The sequence below is a fragment of the Empidonax traillii genome, unplaced genomic scaffold (assembly GCF_003031625.1).
Source record: "Empidonax traillii isolate 1590-97213 ecotype Southwest subspecies unplaced genomic scaffold, ASM303162v1 scaffold1199:size164099, whole genome shotgun sequence".
NCBI classification, from domain to species: domain Eukaryota; kingdom Metazoa; phylum Chordata; class Aves; order Passeriformes; family Tyrannidae; genus Empidonax; species Empidonax traillii.
In genome coordinates, this window is record NW_020956392.1 from 113,051 (window position 1) to 129,976 (window position 16,926).

Below are 16,926 nucleotides of genomic sequence, written 5' to 3' on the forward strand. Positions count from 1 at the left end.
AGAAGAGTCTCCCCTCGGAAGGAGAGGGCCAGGAGGCCCGAAATCAGATTAAATGTCTGTCAGGAGGGTGATGTGGCCCAGTGCTCCTCCAAGGTGTCTTTCACTCCATGACTCATCAGCTGAGGAATTTTAATCCCTTTCTCTCCCCAGCCCAGGCACCCGAAGAGAGGACCTTGGTGATGGATTTCTTCCCCAGCCAGGGAAGCTGTGCTAGGTTTTACCAGATGTAACCTCAGGAATGAGGCTGAAATATGGCAAAATATGGCAAACTCCCCAGTTTTCCCTCACCTGTTTGAGGATTAATTCCTCAGGTCCCTCTGGGCGACCTGGGAGAGTGGAAGGTGTCCCTGCCCATGGCAGGGGTTGGTGTTGGAGAAGCTTTAAGGTCCCTTCCAACCCAAACCAGCCTGGAATTCTGGGGTTCCTCAGGGAGCTGGGGAAGGGGCTGGAGCAGCAGGAGCAGCTGATGGAGCTGGGGGGGCTCAGCCTGGAGAGAAGGAGGCTCAGGGGGGACCTTCTGGCTCTCTGCAGCTCCCTTCTACAACTCCCACAGGCAGAGCAGAGAGGGGGAAAGAGGAGGAAGAGCCCCAGGGCAACATAAGGCAGTGGGAACCTCACAAAATATAGAGATTAGAGCGGGATGGGGAATCCTCACAAAACACAGGGATTAGAGCAGGATCCTCACAGGGCACAGGGATTAGAAAGGATCGGGATCATCATAGGACACAGGGAGTAGAGCGGGACCGGGATCCCCACAAAACACAGGGATTAGAGCCGTTCCTGCCCCATGGGAACGGGTTTTCCCTAATCCAGAGGCTGCAGCGGCTCCGAACCTTCCCCTCAGGCCCAACCCAGAACTCTTCCCCTCCCCAGGCCGCTGAGCCGAGCTCCAGCTCCTCGAGTAAAGACGGAATAAATCGGCATAACACCGTTTTTCTGCAGCTTTAAGCAGGCGATATTAGCAAAAGTTTGGAGGCTTCGATGCAGAACAGGGCCCTGCAGCTCCTCAGGGTCCCACAGCGGGCAGGGCAAGCCCAGAGCCCTGCGGGGCTCCCACAGCCGCGCCGGGAGCGCTTCGCTGTATTCCCCGGGGCGGATGCGAACCAAGAAACATGGAGAGAACGGGAGAGGCACTCAGTGTAGCCGAGCTCCCCCCTTTCCCACTCCGGCGGGTTTGCTGGGGGGGGGAAGGGGGGGCTGAGGGGACTCACGGGGTGTTTAAAACACCCGATCCGCTCCCTCCGCCGCCCGGCGCGCTCTGAGCCCTCGGCAGCGGCCGCGCCGAGAGCCCCGCTGGGGAACCGCCCCCCTCCCCGCCATCGCCAATCAGAGCCGGCGCTACCGTGACTGATGTTCGCTGTAGCCAATCAGCGCGCTCCGCGGCCTCACCTAACGGGTCGCTGGGGAGATTTTCCCGCCCAATGGGGGCCCGAGGGCGGAGTCGCGCGGAAGCGCGCGCTTCGCCGTGAGTGGCGCGAGGCTCAGCCAATCAGAGAGCTCAGCGGAGGCGAGCAGTGACCAATGAGGGAAGGGGGCGGGGAAAGAGCTACTCGCGAGAATTCCAGAGGGACGCTGGGAACCCGCGTCCGAGCGAGGGGGCCAATGGGGAAGGGCGGGGCGGGGCAGTAATAGTTGGCAGGTAAGGCAGCCAATCGGACGGCGGGCATAAGTTCCTCCCTGCGGCCAACGAGAGGCGGAAAATCTTCCCGTGGTTGAACTGCCGCGATTGACAGGCGGGACCGCCCAATCAGAACGCCGCGCCCTTTCTAACTGACCAATGAGCGGGCCGCGGTTCTCCCCGCCCCTCTCCGGGGGCCAGCGGGCGGAGTGACAGCGCGGCGAGCCAATGGGAGCGCGCACCGCCAGGCGGTGGGCGGTACCCCCCCGCACGGGCGGCCAATGGGCGCGGGCACCGCCCCGGGCAGCCAATGGGTGCCGGGGCGGGGGGGGGGCGGCGCGCGCTGCCGGCGCGGCTCCCAAGATGGCGGCGGGTGCGTGAGCGGGGCGGGCGGGGAGGGCCCGGCGGGAGCGCGGCCGCCGCCGCCATGAAGGGCAAGGAGCGCTCGCCCGCCAAGGCCAAGCGCTCCCGGGGTGGCGAGGACTCGGCGTCCTCCTCCTCCTCCTCCCGCGGCTCCAAGAAGCCCAGCGGCTCCTCCGGCAGCGGCGGCGGCGGCGGCTCCAACGGCGGGAAAGCGGCGGCGTCCGGGGAGAGCAACAGCGGGAGCGGCCGGCGCGGCGCGCACACCGACAAGGGCCGCGCCGGTAGCCGCGAGTACGAGAGCGGCGCGGCCGCCAGCGGAGGGGGCCGGCACGGCTACAGCGGCAAAGCCGCGGAGGCGTCGCGGAGCAGCAGCAGCCGCGGAGAGTCGCGGGCGGCCGCCGCCTCCTCGTCCTCCTCCTCCTCCTCGGAGCCCGGCGAGTACAAGACGCTGAAGATCAGCGAGCTGGGCTCGGCGCTGAGCGACGAGGCGGTGGAGGACGGGCTGTTCCACGAGTTCAAGCGGTTCGGCGACGTGAGCGTGAAGATCAGCCGCCTGCCGCCCGGGCCCGGCTCCGGCTCCGACGAGCGCGTGGCCTTCGTGAACTTCCGCCGGCCCGAGGACGCGCGGGCGGCCAAACACGCGCGGGGCCGCCTGGTGCTCTACGACCGCCCGCTGAAGATCGAGGCCGTCTATGTGGGCGGCAGCGGCCGCCGGCGCAGCAGCCGCTCCCCGGCGCTGCTGGACAAGGAGTCCCCGTACGGGGCGGCGGCGGCGGTGGGGGCGGTGGCGGCGGCCGTGCGGCACCCGCCGGCCGGGGCCGCGCAGCGGGCGCTGTCCCCCGCGGGCAGCGGCGGAGCGCTGGGCTACCGGGACTACCGGCTGCAGCAGCTCGCCCTGGGCCGGCTGCCGCCGCCGCCGCCGCCGCCGCTGCCGCGGGAGCTGGAGAGGGAGCGGGACTACGGCGGGTTCTACGAGGCGCGGGTGCGGCCCGCCTACGGGCTGGAGAGGGTGGCCGGCGTGGCGGCGGCCGGAGGGTTCCGCGGAGGAGGAGGAGCGGGAGGAGGAGGCGGCGCCGGAGCGGCCGGCGAGGAGGAGATCAGCCCCGAGGACGACCAGAGAGCCAACCGTACCTTGTTCCTGGGCAACCTGGACATCACCGTCAGCGAGTCGGACCTGAGGCGGGCATTCGACCGTTTTGGGGTCATCACCGAGGTGGACATCAAGAGGCCGGGCCGCGGGCAGACCAGCACCTACGGGTTCTTGAAGTTTGAGAACCTGGACATGGCGCACCGGGCCAAGCTGGCCATGTCGGGGAAGGTGCTGCTGCGCAATCCCATCAAGATCGGGTACGGCAAAGCCACCCCTACCACCCGGCTCTGGGTGGGCGGCCTGGGGCCCTGGGTGCCCTTGGCCGCCCTGGCCCGGGAGTTTGACCGCTTTGGTACCATCCGCACCATCGACTACCGCAAAGGGGATTCCTGGGCCTACATCCAGTACGAGAGCCTGGACGCGGCGCAGGCGGCCTGCACACACATGAGGGGCTTCCCCCTGGGGGGCCCGGACCGCCGGCTCCGCGTGGACTTCGCCGACACCGAGCACCGGTACCAGCAGCCCTACCTGCAGCCCCTGCCCCTGCCGCCCCCGGCTCACTACGAGCTGGTGGCAGAGGCGGCTGCTTTCGGGGCTCACCGGGGAGCCCCCCCCGACCCTCTGCGGGGGGCCCGGGACAGGACGCCACCGTTGCTTTACAGAGACCGCGACAGAGACCTTTACCCGGAGACGGAGTGGGTGCCCCCGCCGCCCCCCGTGCGGGACAGGAGTAACCGGGCGGCTGCCTACGACCCGCTGGAAAGCCTGGAGCGCCGCCGGGACGGGTGGTCCTTGGAGCGGGACCGCGGGGAGAGGGAGCTGGGCAGTAGCAGTCGGGACCAGCCCAGGAAGCGGAGGCTGGCGGAGGACGGGGGGCGGCACTTGGACCGCTCCCCCGACAGCGAGCGCTCCTCGTCCTCCCGCAAGCGCCACTGCCTGGCTACCAGCTCCCCGCCGGACCGCAGCCCCGAGCTCCTGGGGGGCCGGGAGCGCTACAGCAGCGACCCCGAGCGCTCGTCCCGCCTGCTCCTCTTGGAGCGGCCGTCCCCGGTGCGGGAATCGCGCCGGGGCAGCCTGGAGCGGGGGCAGAACGAGAAGCGCGACCGCAAGAACTCGGCGGAGCGCGAGCGGAAGCACCGCGGCGGTGCCGCCGCCGCCGCCCAGGAGGGCAAGAGCCCGGCCAAAAAGGATGAGCGGGCGGCCGAGGGAGGCGGGGGGGGCTCCCGCCTCAAACCCCCTCCCCAAAAACAGCAGCAGGACGGGGCGGCGCAGGCCGGGGCGGCGCCCAAGCTGTGCTTGGCCTGGCAGGGGATGCTCCTGCTGAAGAACAGCAACTTCCCGTCCAACATGCACCTGCTCCAGGGGGACCTCGGCGTCGCCAGCAGCCTCCTCGTGGAGGGGGCCACGGGGGGGAAGGTGGCCCAGCTCAAGATCACCCAGCGGCTCCGGCTGGACCAGCCCAAGTTGGACGAGGTGAACCGGCGCATCAAGGTGGCGGGGCCCAACGGCTACGCCATCCTCCTGGCCGTGCCCGGCGCGGCGGAAAACCGCGCGGCCGCCGGAGCCGCCGAGCCCGCCACCACCTCCACGCAGAGGCCGCTCAGGAATCTGGTGTCCTACCTAAAGCAAAAGCAGGCTGCAGGGGTGATCAGCCTCCCCGTGGGGGGGAACAAAGACAAGGAGAACAGCGGGGTGCTGCACGCCTTCCCGCCCTGCGACTTCTCCCAGCAGTTCCTGGACTCCACAGCCAAGGCGTTGGCCAAATCCGAGGATGACTATCTGGTCATGATCATTGTCCGGGGGGCGTCCTAAGGGGCCCTCGTGTTCTGTTCCCAACCCTGCCTACTCCTCCACCCAGCCCCTCCAGCGTGTGCCAGGTGCTATGGGATACAGCCTTAGCCAGCCCTGTTGTTATTTTAATTAGACCTTTGTTTGTAGGTGACTTTTCCCCCTCCCCGGCCCGATTTTTCTGTTACTACGTTTTTCTATAAAGGTAGAAGCCAGAGAGGTTGGTTTAGGTGTAGTGTGAATAGGATATTTTGAGAATTTCCCTATCAGTGGGGACAGCAGGGAGGCTCGGCCTGCTTTGATTTACAAAAAAGAAAAAATAGAGAAAAAAAAAAAAAAAAAGAAAAACGAGAACTGGGGAGGGGGAGGGAGGGGGAAAAGAAAAAACTCCCGTCTTCTTGATTTTGATTTGTGTCCTTATTTCATTTCATGTTTTTTAAAGCAAGTCCAAGAGCTTGTCCTCTGACAGAGCTCCAGACCCAACTGACCAGGTTTAAAGCACTCGTTGGAATTGGAAAACCACACGTTTAGTGGCAGACTTGGCGTCAGCTCCTTTCCTGAGCCCTTGAAATTCCGTGTGGGCCTCAGGGATCCCTTCCCTCAGGAGCTGGAATGGTTTCCCCCTTCGGGTCGAGTGGCTCAAGGTCGATGTTTTCCAGGTGGGCAGCTCCTGCAGAACACAATTCCTTTTGGGAGAGGAATTCTTTTCTCATCCAGGCCCCCCTTCCTGCCAGGTGCATGCACTGAAACCGGGCTTTTTCCCAGGTTATCCCCCCATTTCCCGGTGTATCCCAGCCGTGCACTTTGGGTGTGGAGCGGTGAGGAGCTTTCGGTGACGAGCTGGGAGCTTTTGTTACAAACCAGGAACGTTGTGCCCGCTCTGGGGTGCAGGAAACGAGGAGCTGCTTGAAGGAGAACTTCTGAGTTCTGTTGTTGGTTTTTGGTTTTTACTGCCTTTTTTTTTTTTTTCTTTTTTTTTGGTGTGTGTGTTTTCCAAGAATTGCAGGTACAGTGGGGTCTGGTTCCACAGTGCAAACTCTGAGCAAGTAAGTGCTTCTCTCCAGAGATGCTTTTAATTCTGGGATAATTTAATTACATAAAAGTTCTCATTAACGTTTTACCTCTTTGTTAATAGCAAGGAACTGCTGTCTGCTAGGGACTCTTCAGGTACAGTGCAGTGGGCATTACATGAGGTTTATCATTTTCTGGGCACCTGGAGAAAAGTGGTTTTAGCATCTTGGAGAAGTATTAAAAACACTCCGAGGTGCCAAGGTTTGAGCTCTTGTTCCTGTGATTCTAGGATGAAACAGTTCTGCTTTTTCTTTTTTTTTTTTCCTTTTCAAAGAACATGGTTAATTTTCTCTTATTTTTCCCCAACAATTGGGCACTTTTCGTCACCTGTCTCAGCCACCTTGGTAATCCAGGCATTTAGGAGGGAAGAAGGGATTTAAATCCCTGAGGGGGATCTAAATCCCCAGTGCTCTGTTTAACAACCAAAAGGATGTTGCAGCAACTTCTAAGCTGGAGTGTAAATCTGACTGGTATCTCTTTACAGGCCCCAAAAATTGTGATCTTGCACTTAAACCCAGAATGTAACCTTGCACTTAGCCACGTTTTCAGGGATTTGGGCCACGGAAAAGCAACGCTGCTCCAATAGATTCCTTGGGTGATGGATGCAGGGGGGGGTTGATTTGTGGTACAACGTGATCAAATTCAAAATGGGGAATAAGTTGTGAATAGGAGATGAAGGAGGAAATGTCTTGAATGTATTGTGTGGGTGTAACTGAACTTGCTTGAGTTTCTGCCACAAAAATAGGGAAATTTTTGTTACTGAACCACTTTGGTTGATTATCTGCCTGGAATGAGTGGACACAGTATCCCAAGAACTAAGAATTCCAATGTGGCAGGGGAGTTTTGGTTTTTAAAGCTCCTTTTCTTTCTTAAATGAGAAGCTAAAAGCCTCATTTAATGCTCTTAAATTCGAGGGGTAAAACTCAGGAGTTCTGGGTTGCCCTTCGGGGTGAATGTAAGAGATGGCAGAATTCAGCTGTTCAGCTTCCTATTAACAACGAGAATTTGGGGGAAATGACACCTTAAATGCAAATCACTGTGTTGTGGGAATTCCAGAGTGTTTACCACTTAATGCAAAGAATGTTTTGGTTGGAGCAGGTGTCTGTCCTGTGTCAGCAGGGGATCAACTCTGTTCAAGTGCTGCTCGTGTTCAGAGGGGGTTTTCCTCGTTGCATCCGACAGGAATCACTTACAAAGGGTTTTCCAGGAAAGAAATTTGAACCTCTGGGAATTCAAATCTGCCCCAAACGAGGGAGGAAAAAAAAAAAAAAAAGAAAAAAGCACTAAATGTTTGTGTTGGACACTGGAAGTTGCTGAGAGCAGCGTTTGTTCCACTGAGGCACAGCAGGCACCTGCTTAAAAAGCCATAAAACTTGGGGTCAGCGTGGCTGGTCAAGGCAAACTCAGTGTGGGAAGAGCATCCTGGGTGCACTTCCAGTTTTTCCTTGGGAAAATCCTGGTGGTTTTAACTACCACTGGTTGCAATGAGCCAAATTGTGCTACGCTGGGGGGTGGAAAAGGAGCGGCCGAGGCTGTGTTTGACTCCAGCTTTTCCGGCTCCTTATTTCCTGGAGTATCTCCCTTTAAATCTGGTTTATTTGTGGTGGCTGCTCTGTTTTGTAAGCAAAGATTTTAACACCCCTGGAGGGTTCTTGTGGCAAAACAGTGACTGGCAGCTGCTTTGCCAGGATCCCGGTGCTGCCATCCCGGATGGGCTGTGCTTTCCCCCTTGGTCCGAGGGATTCCTCCACTGGAGTAACTGCCCGCTGAAGTTGTCTTGGCCAGGGCTGAGCATTCAGAAGCCCGTGGGTGTGATACCACTGTGTGCAGAGCAAAGCAGATGTAGCAGTTGTTGGCTCTCTCCTTGTGTCTGGGTTTCCCTCCACGTCCGTGTGCAGCTGATGTTCCGTTATTTCATTAGCGTCTCGAATTAGCCTGGAAAAAGGACGTCCCTTTTTCCTGAATCATTTCACCCTTGTGCTTGAACGCTTTGGGGGAAAGAACCTCAAGTGACTCATAGTTTTTGTTTGAGATTTCAGTTCGCTGGGGTTTGGTTTTTTTTTTGTTGTTTTTTTTTTTTCCTTCTTTTAATTGGAAACATGACGCAACTTCCTTGGCCTCCATCCAGCCGCTTTGTTTGCTCCCGTCGAGCTGCTGTGGTGGGAACACCGAGGTTACTCTCAACCCAGAGGTTTTAGGGTCAGAAATACCAGCGCATCTTTGGCAGCGCTGCAGAGAGAAGGGCCAGGCAAGACAAAAATCTTCCCTTCTCTCTCTCTCTCTCTCTCTCTCTCTCTCGTTTTCCCACGAGGGTGTTAAGAGGTGGAATATTTCGGTGAAACTTTTCTCAGCGGAGAACGGGTTGGAATTTCTTCCACGGGTTTGGGAGAGCCTCTGGTTGATGGTAACCGAGGTGAAAGGCCTCGAGTGTTAATGGGGGAGGAGGAGGAGGAGGAGGGGGAGCGAATCAAAATTGTGAAGACAGGTTCAAAAACTCTTGAGGACTCAGGGATAAAACGGCTTGGAAAACGGTGATTCCTGGCTCTTGAAGTGAAACAGTGTTGAGGGACTCCTGGGGAGTCTGTGTGTGTGCCCAGAGGGGAAGAAATGATGCCATGTGTCTCTAGAGCTTTTGGGGTTCTTTCCCCTTCGTCCCCCGCTGCGTAGCATCGAAGGACAGATGTTCCAATGATTCATAGACTGGATGATGAGGTGATTTTTGTATCAGGCGTAAAAAAAAAAAAAAACCAACGGCCCGGCCGGTTCAGAGAGGGGTTCGTGGAATGTTCGACTTCCCGCGGTTCCGATTGTGTGCGAGCGCTGGCTGAGAAATATGACTTGAACGGCAACAGTTTTCAGTTCCACTGGGTGTGTCTTTGATCTGACCTTTTTCCTTTACGGCTTTTGGCGCAGCCAAGCGAGGGGCAGAAGAGCTGTGTTAGCAACACTACATTTCATGGGTTTGGTGATGAAAGTTGCCTTTCGGGAGATGTAACCCCCCCGGGGAGGAAAGTCAACCCAATTTTAGCCACAATTTTGGGTTGGTTTTCCTCGTGGTTAATGGTTTCAGACGCGTCCCATCAGCTGTTAGTGCGAGTTGGGTAAATGCTCAGTACTGTAAGCCTTAGGTTAACCTTGGTCCAAAACGAAGCCCTGCGCTGCTTGTTTTGCATCTCCCCCCCCCGGGAAGAGACGACTTCGTTCTTGAGGTTTTGTGCCCCCGTGGGTTTTGAATTGGTGCTTTTTTTTTTTTTTTTTGAAACCCAAGTAGAATATCCTTCAGAAAGGCCTCGTAGCTCTTTGTGTTCATCTGTACGATGTAGGGAGGGGGAGAGGGGGAAAAAAAACCCAACCAAACAAACCCCCCCCAAATCTGGTGTAAACATTTGTATTGGAATAACGTTTTCTTTCCTCCTCGCAAAGCAAATCTGGTGGACTGCAGAAGACATGGGATACCAAGCTCTAAAATGGACCTTTGGGAAGAGAAGCTGTGGCTTATGTGGAATTTCCATGGGCCTCCTGATGGAAGAAAGCTTATCTGTTTAGTATTTGTGCATTTTACTAAAAAAAAAAAAAAAAAAAAAAAAAAAAAAAAAAAAAAAAAAAAAAAAAAAAAAAAAAAAGTTGTGTATCTGCTATTGTGATGCCAATGCCCGTGTTTTAAGTGGAAAAAAAAAAAAAATGACCTCTTTGCTTTGTGCTGTGTACACAAGATTGCTGGAAAAAAAAAAAAAAAAAGTAAAGGAAATACCCTTTTTATGGCTCACACAGCTTTGAAAGTAGCTGTCACTCGAAAACATGCGCTCCACAGTTGAGCTGATATTTTGTTTCATTCTAAATAAATTGTTTCTTTTGAGGAAAAAAAAAAACACAAACAAGAAATGATGGTTTTTCTGGCCTGGGAGTTGAATTGACGACAAAAACGCGTCGGCAGCGGAGAGGGGTCCCCGCTGCTGCTGCTGCTGCTGCTGCTGCTGCTGCCGCCCTGTGTCTGAGCTGATAGTTTTGCGGGGCTTGTGAGCAAAAAACAGAGGAGAGAGAGAGAGAGAGATTGATTAAACCGACACAACCTTTTCGCGTTGACCGACCTGTTGTGCCAAAGCGGAGGAATCCTGGTCCACACTGCCTTGCTGTGACCCCCCCTTCTCCTCCCCACACCCCGCCACCACCACCACCACCACCTCGGTTTGCGGTGAAACAAAAAAAAAAAAAAAAAAAAAAAAACCAAAACCAAGGGGGGTCACTCGCTGCCTCACTCCTCACCGGGACGGGGAACACGCTCCTGCTGCTGGCACACAAAGGAGCAGGGAAGCACCACCCTGCGTCTCTCCCAACGGTGGCCAAGTCGTGGGGCTTCGCTGGTCGGAAGAGCCGGAGTTCCTGAAATATTTTTTTTTTTTTTAAGTTGTTGGCTTGATTCGTTTTCGTTCACCCGACACGGGTTTTTTTTGCCTTTAGTTTCCATCCTCGGTTGTTGGTTTCGTGTTTATTTATATTTTTTTTTAATAATTTGTTGTTGGTTTTTTGTTATTGTTTTTTTTGTTGGTTTTTTTTGTTTCTTTGTTTGGAAGAGAGAGGAGGAGAAAAAAAAAAAAAGGTTCGGGATTATTGCTTTGAATGTTGCACGTTAAAAAAAAAAACAAACAAACTAAAACAAACACCACCTTTGCACCAAAATTGCCAAAAGAAAAAGAGAGATGAGCCCTTGAGAGTGTTTTTAAGTGCTGTTAATAAAACCAGGCGCTCCTCTTGTCTCCGGGGGCTTTTCGGCAGTTGTGGGTTTAGTGCTGGATGGATGAAGAGTTGCTGAGAGCTGCAGGCGGTAATTTTAAACCTTTTGAGTTGGTGCCTTGGTGCCTTATTCTGACCCGGTTTTGAAGCCAGCACGCCTCGGATGTGCATGCACCCTGCTCGCGCCCCAGGGCCCCCCTTGCAGCCGCCTCCTCCCGGGGTCAGCAAAAACCGGAGGCATCCCGAAAAATCCCCAGTGCCGGGGGCTCCTGGGCCGTGGAAGCTGTTCCCGAGCAGGAGCACCGCTCCCATTTTGCTGCAGGAGACTTCAGGGCAGTGTTGGAGGACCCCATCATCAAGAGGAAGCTGCCCCTTTGTTTGCATCGTTGGCTTCAGAACCTCTGGTGGTGTTGCTTGGGTTCACATTAATGTGACGCGCGATGAAGATGCTTCGAGTGGCACTTTGCCCTGATTTGCCTTGACATACTTTTAAAACTGCCGTGGATAACGAACCTAGTGCTGTCCTCCTAGTGCAGGATCTTTGCTAGGATGCAGTGCCTTCCAAACCTACGGATGCTCTGCAAGGTGTCTGTTCCCCGGGGCAAAGCGCTGTATAAATCCCGAAAACAGGTAAGGGGGTGGAAGAGGTTGGACTGAATTGTACTGTGACAGAAGATTGTTGTTCTTTTTTTAATCTTGGTTCTCCAGTTGACTAACCCTTACTACTAACCTGTTTTATCCCATCAACGTGCCGCTCCACCAGCAATGGATCCGAATCTTGGATGTGCTTCTGTGTTTGTTTTGGGGAGGGGAGGGGAGGGTCCCGTTAACAAACAGGGCTTTGGAGGCCGGACTAAGGGTCCTCAGCTTGGCAAGCTGGAGCTGTTGTTTTGAAATCATGAACTGCTCGAATTAACTGCTGCTTTAACCCGGGATAGTGTTTGGAATCTGTATGTGTTGATAAGGAAGAGCCAAGCCGATGATTTGGCAAACGATCTGTTTATGGGGTGCTGGTGGTGTAAGAATGTAAATTAAGCTGTCTGTTGTAAATGGGAGCAATTACAGCTGTTGCTGGTAATGAGGGGAGGGAATTGAGGAGGGGAGATGCTGTTTCTTCTAGAAGTTGGGTGTTTGTAGCTAAAATTCACATTTGTTGCGATGTTGAGATCCAACCTCTGAGTCTCATTTGAAGTCTTGTACAGAAGATTTGGGGTTGGTGGCAATAATGGGAGCTGTGTTTCAGCCTCTCTGCCTTGGCTGGGGGATGATGGTGATCACAGGAGTGATCTGTCAGTGTAACCCAAAAAAAGGGGATGTTTTTTTGGCACCTGCTCCAATATCCAGGTGCGTGAGTGTCAAGTCTCGGGCACTCTCCCGCTTTTCGGTTAAGCTTTGACTTCTGGGTGGCTGTTCCAGAAGATTTCTGCCTCCCTGCCTCAGATTTCCCTGTGTGTTTAACTGGGAGGTTGTTCCCTGCCTCCTTTACATTATGTATTTATTCCAGGGACTGGGAGTTACCGTGGGCTGTGGTGTGGGATGATTCTGCTGTGGTCGCTTTGTGCCAGCGAGTTGTTTCTTCGGGTGCTGGGTCTGCCTTTCGAGTGGGTTAGAGGGACGTTCCAGCCACCAGGCTGGTGTTAAAAACAGTCTCTTGGAAGGGTTAAGTGCTCTATACGCACCATATTAATTTGGCTAATGAGACTTCTGGGGAAGGTGGATTTCTAACGAGCACCATTTAATTAACTGCGCTGCAGCAGAAAGCGGCGCGAGCGGATTAGTCGGGAGCCGGTTATTGGAATTCACACGTTTTTTTAGGACTGTGCTTTTACCAGCTGCAGCTGAATTAATAAGTCTCAAACATCAGATGGCCCAGATTCTGCTCTTGGCCAGTAACGAGCTTATGTTGGCCTCGTCCTGCTGGTTTACTACGGGAATGGCAAATGCTCCTGGAGGATTCCCTCCCGCCACGTGTCGTGGGGGTTGGGGCAAGACCAGAAAGGTTTCAGTTGAAGGGGCAAGGGGTCTGCAGAAGGGGCAGGGAGAGGAGTAGAAAGGCTCTTGGGGTGATGGATTTGTGATTTCCATTGGGTGTCCTGCAGTCACTGGCTCAGAGCTGCGTGCTGAGTGTAATCAGCCCTGGCCTGGGAGCTGGGCGAGGTGTCAACTCCTGAGGCAGAGTAAGTTCTGAGGGACTGGATCAGCCCCACATGGGGTGATGGGTTTAACAAGAGCCTCCTATTTATTTGTCCATGAGCTGATGGGGCTGAGGTGCCTCTACCGGGAGCAGAGAACATGAAGGTGGTGGCACAAAGCTCTCCTCTTTGTCAATCCTTCGCATCCCGCTCCAGGGAGGTGCTAATTCACCACGGCTGGAAGGCAGGGGTGTGGATGCAGAGGTGAAACACGCTGCTGTTGTTGCTGCTGGCTTAGTGAGTTGCCCCCTGCCAGCCCAGCTCCTCTTCCCCAGCCCCCAGGGGTTGAACTGGTGTGTGTTGTCCCGCTGTGGAGACCGGGGGTGCGTGCACGTGGCTGGCTCAGAGGAGCAGATGAGCTGCAGATTAATTGCGGGTCACGGCAGTTTCAGCTCCTTTATCTCCCTGCCTTGACCTTCACACCCAGTTCTGCAATTGGATCTGGAGATTTTCAGTTCCCTTCGGCATTTCCTGTCCCCGGATCCGGCGATGGGGTCGGGCTGGCTTTCAGCAGCGCTCACCCTTCAACTGGCACATTTCCCCCGGTGATCCCTCAGCCTGGATCTCCTTTCACCAGCACGTTCTGCATTCCCCAGCCTGTAAAATGAGACATTTGAGGTGTGTCTGAGGGCACACGTGGGGTGCAGAAGGGTTTGAGTGAAGGGAAGCCACTGGGGTTTCACAGGGTGGCTGTTGAGCTCTGCTTGCCCACGGAGAGGACCCTGGTGCTCTTTGGACCACAGTGGGGTTTGCAGTCCCCTTTTGGCCAGTGGGTTGCTCTGGCTGTTGCCAGGCCAGCCTGGGGTGCTCCAGCTCTGAGCTGGGCTGGGCAGAGGTTTGGGGCACAGTGGGATCTGTCTTGAACCACCTGTTGAGCTGAGGCTTGAGAGGAGGACGTGGTGAGAAAAGGGGATGTGTTGGTGTTCCTCCTGCTGCTCCCTCTTGCGTGGAGGAACACAAGGCTGGGTACAAGAATACAGGACTCTCCATCAGGAACTGCAGTGACAGGACAAGGGGGAAGGGGTTCAAGCTGAAAAAGGGGAAATTTAGGTCAGAGAGATGGAAGGAGTTCTTCCCTGGCAGGGTGGGGGGGCCCTGGCACAGGTTGCCCAGAGAAGCTGTGGCTGCCCCATCCCTGTGAGGGTCTAAGACCAGGTTGGACAGGACTTGGAGCAACCTGGGCTAGTGAAAAGTGTCCCTGCCCGTGGCAGGGGGTAGAACTGGATTAATTTTGAGGTCCCTTCCCACCCAAACCATTCCAGGATTCTAAGACCTGCTTTTTCCCGTCTGCCAGCCCAGCTTTCTCCCGTGGCACGGATTCATTCCTGGCTCTCAGACACCCTGAGTGCCTTTGCTCTTCCTCCAGGCACTCAGAGCTGCATCCCAGCAGCAGTTGGGAGTCTGGGAGAGCCCAATCCCAGCTGTCCCATCCCTGTGACCGCCCCTGTCTCAGCCAGGGTGGCTGTGACTCCCTGTCCCTGCCTGACCAAAGGCTGGAGGGGCTGGAGCTCGGTTGGTTGGTGTTTTATTCATCACTGGGGTGTTGCAAAGATGCTCTTTGGCCTCTTCCATTCCAGGGGACAGCCCCTGCTCCATCAGGCCCACGTGAGGAGTGTCTGTAAGGGAAAGTTTTGCAAAGCTTGGTGGTGGCTTTGGAGGCAAAGTCTGCTTTGGAAACGGGACTTTGACCCGTGGATTGCTTCTGGAATTGCCCGTGGCCGTCAGCAGGAGCTCCCATCTCCTTGTGGCTGCTGCAGGCTGGGAAGTTTTTCCACAAGGATCTCTTAGCTAAAGCTAAAACTTCTTGGTTTTACAAACACCTGGTTTGATTTTTTGTTAATTAGAATTGCTGCTAAATTCCTATGGGCTTGGTTGAAAACCGTTGTGGTACCTTTAAAGCTTTTTATTGTTATTTTCTAAACACACTCCCCCCCCCCCCCCATTTCCTGGGGAGGCTTTTATCTCCCTGGAAGTGAAACTTTTTAATCCAGACTCTGCTGAATTTCACCCTAATGACGGCCCTGCATTGCAAACAGGGCTGCAGGGGGTGGAACCAGCTCCCCAAAAAAAGCCAAATGTTCCTGTTATCAGTGGGTGTGAGGGCGAGTAAACAGCAGGAACCACACATGGCATCTGCCAAAGCTGATGAAGGAAGAGCAGCCCGTGTTTCCTGTTGCTGGAAGGCTCAGTTGGTCATGTCCTCACCCAGCTGTTTGAAATGGCTTTGGGCTTTTTTTTTGTGTGGCTTAAGGTAAAAGCAAAAACCTGTCAGGAGTGTGGGGGGCTGGAGCATCTCTGGGGTGTGTCGTGGCCACCACCCCAAACCCAGACCTGACACAGCCTCTTGTTCTCCTTTAGATCAGAATTAAGTAGTTTTTTTTTCCCCACCGGGTGTCCTGGTGTTTCTCATGAGTGGGTTTGTGTTTGAAGTGACCGAAGAAAGGGTCGATGTGAGATCCCAGGTCATTTTGGGGTTAAAACCCCCCAAAATTCCTGCCCCTCTCCTTGGCTCCAGCCCCCTCCTGAGTGTCTCTGTGATTCCCAGCCAGTTTTCCAAGCAAACCCATTCCTATGATGTTCAAAAAACAGCTGAAATAATTCCAGCCCAGCCCTTGGCGGGGGGGGGGGGGGGGGGAATTTTATAGCAAGATAAAGGTTGTTCCTTATTGTACAATAAACATCAGGATCAACTTCCTCTGGATCAAGTGCCTGGGTTTGTCTGGTGTCAGCATCTGAGGAGGGCTGGGAAAGTCACAGCCTTACTTATTAGAGATTATTTTTTTTTAATCAAGGGCAGAGCCTGACCGCAGAAACGTTTATTTTGTGAACTTTGGAAGGGCTAAAGCCACATTTTGAAAGCTCTTCTGTGACCCCAGAGCAGGTTTTCAGGAAGACAGAAGGAGGAAGGGGCACCTGCATCAGGGATGTTCAGTGGCTTTAATTGATATAAAATATTAATATAAAATTCAAGTGTGAGTCGGGGATGCAGCTTCCTTTTGTGATCTGTGACTGCACCGACCTCCAGAGTCTCAGCAGCTTTTAATCCTGGCTTATGTGAAACCACTGGAAGCGAGTTTAGGACCCAGCAGGTGCCCACCCCATCAGTCACTCCTGCCAAAGCCCGGCACGGGCTGGGATCAGATCCCGGAGGGTGCCCAGGCTCCTCCTCCGGGATTACACTCGGGAATCATCACTGACTAACAATGGGAAAGCATTTCCTCCTCCTGGAACTCCCCGGGGAAGGTTGGGAGCCGTTTGGGTGGCACAAGCCCAGGATTAACTGTTCCTTGACTGCAGCAGTGTCTTGTTGGAGGAGCCAATTCCCTGTGTTGCCTCCTGGCTTTCTTAATCCTGTGGTGCCAAAATGAGCCAGGATTCAGGGAACCAGTCCCCTGGCTGTTGGTACTCAGAGAACTAATTACCTAAATGAGGTTTTGTCGTTTTGTTTGGTTTTGGTTTGGTTTTGTTTTTGTTTTTTTTTTCCCCAAAGGATCTCAGGTGTTGTGCCGGGTTTTTGTTGGAATGCAGTGAAAATTGGGGGCTGGCTGTTGCTTCTGCTTGTGAAACCCTTGGGTTACTCGAGCTCTGGGACCCCTGCAAGTCTTTTGGAGGCACCTTTAGTGCTTTGTTGCTTTGCACCACGAACTCGAGAAGGTTTTTAAACCGATGGATCTGGGTGAAAATGCTTCCAGGTGGAATCTCCCATCAGGATCCAGCCTGATGACATCGTTACCCCACGGGCAGAAGATGATTTTGGGGCGGGAAAAATATTCCACTGAGGGACTCCAGACTCGGTGCTGAGGTTGGCAGTGGCTTTTACAGGGTTTTTGATTGATTCCAAGTTAAATTATTTTCTTGGAAAAGACCCAGGAGGTTCTTGGTGGTTTCTCTGCAGTGCAGAGTGTGGAGATGCTGCCTGTGAGGTCCACTTGGGCTGGAAGCAGGAGGGAATTCCAACCCTCTGCTCCTGGCCCAGCACCTTCCCAGGACCAGCAGGGATGGCTGGGAGGGCACCACATTTAAACAGCATTTTATTCCTGCTGAAGTTCATTTTTAGCCATTGCTGCTCCTTT

General features: G+C 54.7%; 1 protein-coding gene across 4 annotated transcripts; it reads left to right on the forward strand.

The window, feature by feature from the left end:
• The first annotated feature begins 1,550 nt into the window (after positions 1-1,550).
• RBM15 (RNA binding motif protein 15) lies at positions 1,551-9,492 on the forward strand. 4 transcript variants are annotated; one of them, XR_003573730.1, is made up of 3 exons: positions 1,586-1,639; positions 5,302-5,518; positions 9,354-9,492. XR_003573730.1 is itself a non-coding variant. In XM_027905735.1 (1 exon), the coding sequence occupies exon 1, from the start codon at positions 2,046-2,048 to the stop codon at positions 4,881-4,883; it is 2,838 nt and encodes a 945-aa protein (XP_027761536.1). In that variant the 5' UTR covers positions 2,029-2,045; the 3' UTR covers positions 4,884-5,172. The 4 variants fall into 4 exon arrangements, 1 of the variants encoding a protein (XP_027761536.1); XR_003573729.1 differs by lacking the exon at positions 1,586-1,639 and adding an exon at positions 2,029-4,544; XR_003573731.1 differs by lacking the exon at positions 5,302-5,518 and having other exon boundaries at positions 1,551-1,639.
• The last annotated feature ends 7,434 nt before the right edge of the window (positions 9,493-16,926 follow it).